This window comes from Corylus avellana, chromosome 2 (assembly GCF_965113065.1).
Source record: "Corylus avellana chromosome 2, dhCorAvel1.hap1.2, whole genome shotgun sequence".
NCBI classification, from domain to species: domain Eukaryota; kingdom Viridiplantae; phylum Streptophyta; class Magnoliopsida; order Fagales; family Betulaceae; genus Corylus; species Corylus avellana.
Genome location: NC_142491.1, coordinates 43,395,737 through 43,405,155, shown reverse-complemented (window position 1 = coordinate 43,405,155; position 9,419 = coordinate 43,395,737). Strand labels below are relative to the sequence as shown.

Genomic DNA, 9,419 nt, shown 5'->3' with positions numbered 1-9,419 from the left:
TATATTTGGATTTTAAAAATACTTGATCTTGGTTGTTTTTTCCTGACCGCCCCAAATGTTATCTCTTCCACTACTATACATCTACCTCTTAGTCTCTCCAATTGATTAGGATTATTTACGCATCCTTGTAGTGTAGGTTGAGTTGCATGTGGCCAGTCTATTCCGGTGAGTTTCAATAGCATGTTTAATTTTAATTTTGCAAATAATTACATTAAAGAATTGATAATTGAGATAATTATGTTTGGTGTTAGATTTACATAACTTTTCATTTACATGGTAAATGCAGTACTTTCACAACAATTCCCCTTCACGTAGTAGAGACGGGATACTCCAGTGAACTTCATTGTTACCCAAGTCACTGGGCTTTTGGTAAACCTCTGTGAGGTTGCAAGTGTTGAAAGGCATTATAATCTACATAAATCAGCTTAATCCTGCAGAGCATATTGTCATACTATTAGGTTAATGCACCAAATGTAAAATTTTTATAATTAAAAAAATATATATGTGAAAGGATATCGAAAGAGGATAGAGAAAGATACGGTAATTTTGAGATAGTTCGGCCTTAGAGGTATACGTTCATCACTGGAAAGTATCATGGAGGACTATTATCTTGCTCTTAATGGCAGCCACCAAGAATAAAAGAAGAGAAAATTAAAGTTTAATCCCAGCTGGTAAAGAAGATTATCAAGAGGCTTTCTTACATTTTACCATTACTGTGTTGGGTGGTGAGGTGAAAAACCAAGTTCTTAGAAAATCTAATATATGTTATTGATTCAAATGCAAATAAAGAAGGATGCTCGTAACAATTTCCAATCTTCAACCAGCATCTGCTATTTACCCCATGCACGTAAATAGAAAACTCACAGCATTTACAAAGAACAAGCATTATGTAGACAGTGTAGATTAGAGCAAGAATTGTTGGTCTATAAAGTGTCCATATAAATTGCTTCCAACATTAGCAGCAACAATTAAGTGCTAGAGAATAGAGCAAGAATGCCACCATGAGTTAAGTGCTGAAAAAAAAAAAAAAAAAATAACGGCAGAAAGATGAATTCAGCATAAAGGGTATAATGAAGTAAGCAGTGAGATTACTGGCTATCCTGAAAATCAGAATCAGGAATATGACTTAGGTCTTTGGGTTTTGCCAAAAGATTTTATGGTCTAAATTCTATGGTGAAGTTCATTTAGACCATCTTAATCCTTTAATTTATTTATTTTTCAGAGTTTGGTGATTGTTAAGGAATTAGATCAGTAATTGGTATCAGATCAAGACTTCAAATGCTAGAGGGAAAGTGCAAGTTTTACTAACAGAAAATTTTCTATTCATTTTGTCAGCTTCGAAAATAGTCTATTTTTAGTTAAATAATTACTTATCCAAAAAATTTAAGCTGTTAATTTAATTAATATTTTAAGACTTTTAAAAGGCTATTTCTATTCATTTCATCTATGTTGTGGTGCTTTTAGGAGTCATGGTTTAATTTCAAGTGTTTCATAAAAAAGAGAGAAAGTAAAATTAAGGGTTAAATACCAAATACTCCCCTGGAGTTTGGTAACTTTATTTTTACCCCCTTGGGGTTTCATTTTTATCATAGGACCCTCCTGGGGTTTTGATAAAGGACCAAGTTAGTCCATCCATTAGTTGACCGTTAGGACTGACCCGTGGACCAATCACATATTGACATGTGGCACATATTTAATTTTTAAAAAAATTAAAAAAAAATGTATTTTTTTTAAACAAAAAAAAACAAAAAAACAAAAAAAAGAAAAGAAAAAAAATTGGGGAGGCTACCCCATCTGGCCAGATGGTCGGCCACCCCCAATTTTTTTTTTTTTTTTTTGTTTTTTTTTTTTTTAAATACATTTTTTTTAATTAAATAGGTACCAGGTGTCATCATCTGATTGGTCCACGTGTCAGTCCTAACGGTCAACTAACAGATGGACTAACTTGGTCCTTTATTAAAACTCCAGGGGGGTCCTGTGATAAAAATGAAACCCTATAGAGGTAAAAATAAAGTTACCAAACCCCAAGGGAGGTATTTGGTATTTAACCCTAAAATTAAATCTAGACCCTTAAAAATGGTGTTGATCTTTGGTCTCGTAAGTCCTAACATGTTAATGGATGTATACAGAAAATAGAACAAGAATTTGATTCTCACCACTTCGAGAAGTACCGACATGTTCATGATCACGGTGTAGATTTACCGGTCGGTATCTTGCACGGAAGGGCCACATAGAGGACAATTGGTTCAATCTCAAGCACCTCCAGCACCAGCGTCTGCTGCTCTCTCTAACATGAATATGCTCAGTCTCAGAGTCATTTTCTCGAGCATCTTCTTGACAAGGTGCGGGCAGCTCGTGCCGGCAAACCGGACAAGAATTGTGAAGCCGCAGCCAAGGAACAATGCATTCAGAGTGGTATATATGCTTGCAAGGCAATTCCCTCGCTTCCCCACCAACCTTGAACTCCTCCTTGCACACGGGGCAATGCGAGTCGTTGGTCAGATGGTCCGCCATGACTTTCACGGTTGGTATTGTGTTGATTGCCGAATCGGGTAAAGGAGGCGGCCCCGGCCGGTCATTTTGAGTCAGTTGCTCGATAAATTCGTTTAGGCCCGGCCCGAGAAAGTAGTTTCTAGGATCAACCCGTGGCGGTACTGGATTTTCAGGGTGTAAAATGGGTCTGAAAGGATCCAGAGGTCTAAGAACAATCCAAGTACGTGGCCGGCCATGAATTCCAGGTTCTGGGTCCGAGCTCTCTCTCCCATCCAAACTGCGGCGCGACCGCCTTGAACGCCGCTGGGCTCCAGTTTCGGTTTCTGGGTCCAGACGACTTCTCAGCTGCGGGAACCAGGGACGGTCGGGAAATTCTGTTTCCGGGTTGTGCACGACATGATTGAAGCGCCTGATTGGAGGGTCGAGCATGAGAGAAAGGGCCTCGAGTAAACGGGCTTCCGGGGAGGGATCGAAATCGGTGAAATCAACAACGAGCCTAGGCCTGGTTGCGTCAATCTCACTTATGAACTGCCCGAAACAACGTGGGCAAACGATGTCCGATGGGTTTGTGGAGTAGACCCTGACCGTACGGTGGCACTGGTAGCACCAGTGGAGCGGGTAGGTCCTGGGAGCGCCATTGTTTCGGACTCGAGGAGGGCTCAGTGACATGATGATTAATGTCGTGAGCTTCAAAGTTCAATTAGGCTTTGATTATTGCTTCCTGGGTTTGCGTTTATATTGAAGAAATGAAGCCGGGAAAGGTATATGAACAAGAATTGGAGAAATGGAGGAAAGAATGGCTTTACAGGGTTGCAGAAAGCAATTCTTTCTCTGGGTAGCTAGTGATTATGATTGTTCTTTTTTTAGTATTTGCATTCGAACTGTTTCGTTCTAAGAAAGAAAAGGATGAGTGGGATACGTTACAAAAGAGGTTTTGTCTTGTGGAGAGGTTTTTGAAAATTCGAATTGGGAGAGAACGTTAACGGCTACCTTTCCCGGGAAGGGACTGGAATCTTTTTTCTTGCGGACGAAACTGCTTTTGTGTATGAGGAATGATACAGCCCAAGTTGGGGAAAACCTCTTTTTTATTATTATTATTATTTTTAATTTAAAAAAATAACAAAATAAAAAGTTAAAAAAGTTTCTGAAAATTGGTCATTATTATGAATAAAAATACAATTTTTATTTAAAAAAAAATACCAAATAAAATAAGGACCAAAATAAAAATTATTGCTTCAAAAATTTTATTAATTTTTAATTTTGTTATTTTTAAATTAAAAAATAAGGAAAAAGTTTCTGAAGCAAAATACAGTTTTTATTTTTAAAAAAATACAAAAAAAAAAGAATAACCAAAATAAAAATTATTGCTTAAGAAACTTTTTTTATTTGTTATTTTGTTATTTTTTAAATTAAAAAATAAGACAAAAGTTGATTCAAAGTTGAGCAAAATAGTTGTGCCTTTAGCATTTTCCTTGTCATAATCCCATCTCACTTAGCTGATGTGACATAGCAGTGCCAATTCATTGGATTAGCCATTGTTAAAAGTAAAAATAAAAATAATAATAAAATTCAAGGACTAATGGTACTAACAAATCAACCGGTGGAATGTGACAAGAGCTAATGAACACTACAATACTAGAATAATGAGATAGGGGCGTGAGATAGAATTGTAGCATTTTGCATTTCTCTTTTGCTAATTATGCTCGCATATCCATGGAAATAAAATGTTTGGTGTAATATATATTTTATTATAAATCTTTTATAAATATATGTGAGAGTTTACGTTAGTGTCACATCATGTCACATGGTCAAAAAAATTAAACTACAAAATTTAATAGATAAATTTAATATTTAATAATTAACATAGTAAGTACTACATAAACTCTTATGTCCATTTGTAAAAGTTTATAGTAAAATCTGAAGTTCTCCTAACATCGCCCTCCTTAAAAAGTAAACCACGAAGTCATTGCTCTTTATGGCATCATCTTGCAAGTTATCAAAATACTGTTCTTACTTTGAACGAGAAAAAAATAAGGGGATTTGTTCAACAGCAAACAACATTATTGACTAAGTTAGCTTGACACATTCCTTGGACTAACTAATTAGGGCCAATTGCTTTCTTCCATTCCCACAACTTTTTCTCCACGAAATAAACATTTCTCTCCAAACTTTGCTGCCATGGGAGGAGGGAAGTTTTCTATGCCTCTTCCTCTTCCCCCCTCTACCTTTCCAAGCTATTCACCTTTTTTTTAGGCTCTATTCTTCTTCTTTTTGGTAATCTATTCGAAGAGATTCGTCTCTTCCCCCTCCTTCCCCTCTTCTATCTTTTCATTTTACATTTTGTTTTCACGGTTTAGCCCCCACCGGATCCTCCAACCTCTTTTTTGAAGTTTTTGAGTTTGGCTTTTTCAAAACCAAATTTGTCAACTTCAGGAAGGTCCACCCTCACACGGCCTACTCCATCGTGCTCATGGGTTTCTCCGCTTTCCGCTTCCACCAACCTCATCTCCGTTTGGCCAAGATGCACCGACGCTTGTCCCACATGTGCCTACGAGTAGATCTCACTTGCTAATGCATGTCTCATACGTGCCGACACGTAGACAGTCCTACGCTGCATGTGACGCCTCCGTTCCTCCCCTCAGTTGCCGTCGGTCTCCTACCTCCTAGTCTCTACTATCGACGTGTGGTTTTCACGCACTGGCGAGTAGCTTGCATGCTCCAACCTTCATCCAAGTCCATGCCACTTTCCTCCACCTTGCCATCAGTCGGTGTTACTTACTCGTGGTTTTTCTTTTTGCTGCTTTTTATCGTTTCCCTATATTTTTCTATTCTACATGTTTTTTGTGGTGGCCTTTTGTTCTATTTTCGACTGAGTTACACCACTCTCAAACAACTACTAATGGTCGTGTTGTTTTCCTAGCATGAGTTTGGGTAGGGTGTATTTCGAGGGTCGTGTCACTGTCTGTGCCCCTTGCTTTGGGGATTCAAGTAAGATTGAACAGTTTTGAGATGGTCATGCTCATTTCCGCCCCCTGTTGGTTTGTAAATTGTTCTCTTTATAGAACTTTGCCTACATTTATTGCCTTCTTTGGCAGTACCAAATCCTTTGATGAGCTGTGTCATTTATTTGACCAATTTCAAACTGTTATAAGGGTGGTTTTGTTGCCTTTTCCACTTTCCCCCTTCCCCACATAAAATAGGAAAAAAAGAAGTTAGCATGACACCAAAGAGAACTATTCAATTTGCACATATAATGACACATTTAGCTTCTACAGTTTGAATGTTACAAGTGAAAAATGATAGCCACCAAGAAAATGAAGAAAGAATAAAAGAAGAGAAAATTAAAGTTTAAGCCAAACTGGTAAAGAAGATTATCAAGATGCTTTCTTACATTTTACCATCTATAGATAATATTTTCCTCTGATGTGCCCTATTATTATGAGTTTAGAAACTTAAATTCCTACAAGAAAAAAAAAAAAAAAAAAAAAAAAAAAAAAAAAAAAACAAGAATGTCACCATGAGTTAAGTGCTGGAAAAAAGGCAGAAAGATGAATTCAGCATAAAGATTATGGAGGCTATTATGAAAAAACAGTGAGATTACTAGCTATATATCCTGAAAATAAGAATCATGAAAACTCAAAGCAGCAAATAAATTTTATGACCCCCATCATTTGAGTCTTCCAATTCATGTATATATATATATGCAGGTCTTTGGGTTTTGCCAAGATATTTTATGCTCTAAATTCTTTGGTGAATCTTATCTATAGAAGTTTCTTAGATTAGAAGTTAACTTAGACCCTGTTAATTCTTTATTTTTATTTATTTCTCAGAGTTTGGTGATTATTAAGGAATTAAATCGGTAATTGTTATCGGATTAGAAATTCAAATACTAGGGTGAAAGTGCAAGTTTTACTAACATAAATTTTTTTTATACTCGTTTCACCCGCTTAGAAAATTGTTAACTATTTGTTAAATTACCATTTATTACAAAAGTTTAAACGGATAAAAAATTGTAGATTTAATCATTTTAACTAATATACCATATTCGCAGAGATGCCTCACAAGATACTCAACCATCAGATTGTCTTCAGGCGCTTGTCCATCGTTCGGACCTCCTCCAGCATTCTAGGCAAATCCGCAGTCTGCTCCTAAGGCCGCTGCCTTCTTCCCACAAAGCTGAGATACCGAAAGTAAAAGGCTTATTTGGTGTTGCTCTTTGGTCTCCGAACATGTTAATGGATCTATACATAAAATAGAACAAAAAAATTGATTCTCACCGCTTCGAGAAGTACTGACATGGTCATCACCATGTAGATTTATGGGTCGGTATCTTGCACGGAAGGGCCACAAAGAGGACAATTGGTTCCATCTCAAGCACCTCCAGCACCGGCGTCTGCTGCGCCTTCTAACATGAAAATCCTCAGTCTCAGAGTCATTTTCTCGAGCACCTTCTCGAGAAGGTGCGGGCAACTCGTGCGGGCAAGAAGGACGCCGGCAAACAGGACAAGAATTGTGAAGCTGCAGCCAAGGAACAATACATTCAGAGTGGTATATATGCTTGCAAGACAATTCCCTCGCTTCCCCACCAACCTTGAACTCCTCCTTGCACACGGGGCATTGGGAGTCGTAGGTCAAATGGTCGGCCATGATTTCCACGGTTGGTATTGTGTTGATTGCCGAATCGGGTAAAGGAGGAGGCCCCGGCCGGTCATTTTGAGTCAATCGCTCGATCAATTCGTTTAGGCGTGGCTCGAGAAAGTAGTTTCTAGGATCAAACCGAGGCGGCAATGGATTTTCAGGGTGTAAAATGGGTCTGAAAGGATCAGAGGAAGGATCCGAAGGTCTAACAAGAATACGGTGGCGCCACCGCCTCTGGGCTCTAGTTTCAGCTTCACGGTCCAGACGATCTCTCCCCTCTAAACCACGGCCTCTATGTTCAGTTTCCGTGTCATACACACCATGATTGAAGAAGCGCCTGATTGGATGGTCAAGCGCGAGAGAAAGGGCCTCGAGTAAACGGGCTTCCGGGGAGGGATCGAAATCGGTGAAATAATCAATGAGCCTAGGCCTGGCCACGTCAATCACATAGATGAACTGCCCAAAACAACCCGGGCAAACGATTTCGGATGGGTTTGTGGAAGCAACGCTGATCGTACGGTGGCACTGGTAGCACCAGTAGAGCGGGTAGATGCTGGGAGCGCCATTGTTTCGGTCTCGAGGAGGGCTCAGTGACATGATGATTAATTACCGCAGTCGTGAGCTTCAAAGTTCAATTGGGTTTTGATTTTTGCTTCCTGGGTATGTGTTTATATTGAAGAAACCAAACCGGGAAAGGTATACGAACAAGTATTGGACAAATGGAGCAAAGAATGGCTTTGCAGGGTTGCAGAAAGCAATTCTTTCTCTGGGTAGGAATTATATATGATTGTGAAACTTCAAGTAGTTTTCTTTTCCCTCGCTTAAAGTTTGAAATTTCTTTTTGGTTGTTCAATCGGTTAAATTGCACAAACGAGCCCGACATAGATTCATAAAGCCCAAACATGTTTTTTTTGGAAAGACTACAATTGGACTTGGGCCCAACTATCGCACTCATGTGATGTGTATATAACTCAACCATCTCACGCTAGCTGCTTCAAGTGAGTTTCAGTTGAATTCCGCCCCGTCCAATCATGGGCCTAGCCCGTCACATAAAGTTGTCAACTATATATATATATATATATATATATATATATATATATATATATATATATATATATATATATATGTCGAGATCAGATGAATTTCCTTCGATCAAATTTGGAAACGTTGTTCTTTTTTGCTCATTTTCGATTTATTTAGACAAGAAATCATTTCTACTTTGCAGAAGCTGCTATAACTTGTTGGAAAAGAAATGTTTGGCAATATTTTGCAGAAGCAAACTGTATGAAGCTAAAAGCTTTGCTGAGTGTTTGGTAAAAATGATGTCTGACATAACCAGATTGGATATCAAGGGATGATTGGAGAAAAATATAAAGGGTAATTATCATGGTGTTTCATAAAAACAATAATAATTATTCTGACCAATCTAAATAATTCATCAACCTGCAGGGATCAGGGGCCTGCTGACTACTTCCCAAACTTTGCTGCGGGGCAGCAGTTGCTTTTGCTTCAGCAATCCATCTTGTTCTTGTCAAAAACATCAACAGGTGCTTTTACTATATATATAGAAAAGCTATTTTGGGACTCCTAAAGTAAACATGATTTGAATTCTATGTTATTAGACGGCCGAATATCATAGAAATTTGGACAATTTAAAAGAAATGAGTTGCAGGAGTCACTTGTCTCGTGCAGCCTAATCTAATGCCAAAAACAAAAAGAGATAATGCTTGCACCAAAATCATATAATTTGATCATCTTCACCTTGATTCTGAAAATAAAGTTAGAATTATGATAACTGTCTTTAGTGAAGGGTTAAAAGTGCAGTATTAATAATAAAGTTAAATACTGGATATGATATGATTATGATATTGAGATTGAGTGCAGCTATGATCTTTTGTAGCTTCCTCCATGGATGACCATAGATATAAATTATGATTACCTGAGGAATTATATATTGTACAAATAATAATACATCTATCTATGCCTTGGAATATGAGTCAGTGCTCATCCATCTATACAAGATTTGTGAATAAATTTATCCTTGAGAGATCTAGAGAGAGGCAATTATTTCAAATTATTCAATTTTTTTGGCGACACATATTGAAGATTGGAACATATTTTAATCAGAGACAGAGACAGAGACAGAGAGAGGGGCAATTATTTTGAATTATTTTCGACAGCTTTTGAAACATGTCCAACTGCCTCTCTAATTTTGGTTTGAGTGATACGTGAATAGAAGAACATATGTTTGGGCTTATTGTTGGCTTGCTCAACACTTAATTGATATT

General features: G+C 37.7%; 2 protein-coding genes across 2 annotated transcripts; both read right to left on the bottom strand.

Annotated features, from left to right (window-relative positions):
* Positions 1–256: 256 nt before the first annotated feature.
* On the bottom strand, positions 257–3,499 carry LOC132167419 (E3 ubiquitin-protein ligase RZF1-like). Its single transcript, XM_059578387.2, has 2 exons — positions 2,157–3,499; positions 257–431 (listed from the first exon to the last, which is right to left on the bottom strand). The coding sequence occupies exons 1-2, from the start codon at positions 3,160–3,162 to the stop codon at positions 421–423; spliced, it is 1,017 nt and encodes a 338-aa protein (XP_059434370.2). The 5' UTR covers positions 3,163–3,499; the 3' UTR covers positions 257–420.
* A 3,119-nt stretch (positions 3,500–6,618) lies between these two features.
* LOC132169089 (E3 ubiquitin-protein ligase RZF1-like) lies at positions 6,619–7,728 on the bottom strand. Its single transcript, XM_059580201.2, has one exon. The coding sequence runs from the start codon at positions 7,726–7,728 to the stop codon at positions 6,619–6,621; it is 1,110 nt and encodes a 369-aa protein (XP_059436184.2).
* Between the last annotated feature and the right edge of the window lie 1,691 nt (positions 7,729–9,419).

Coding starts and splice junctions, on each gene's coding strand:
- LOC132169089 (XM_059580201.2), bottom strand. CDS start 7,728: ATGTCACTGAGCCCTCCTCGAGACCGAAACAATGGCGCTCCCAGCATC.
- LOC132167419 (XM_059578387.2), bottom strand. CDS start 3,162: ATGTCACTGAGCCCTCCTCGAGTCCGAAACAATGGCGCTCCCAGGACC.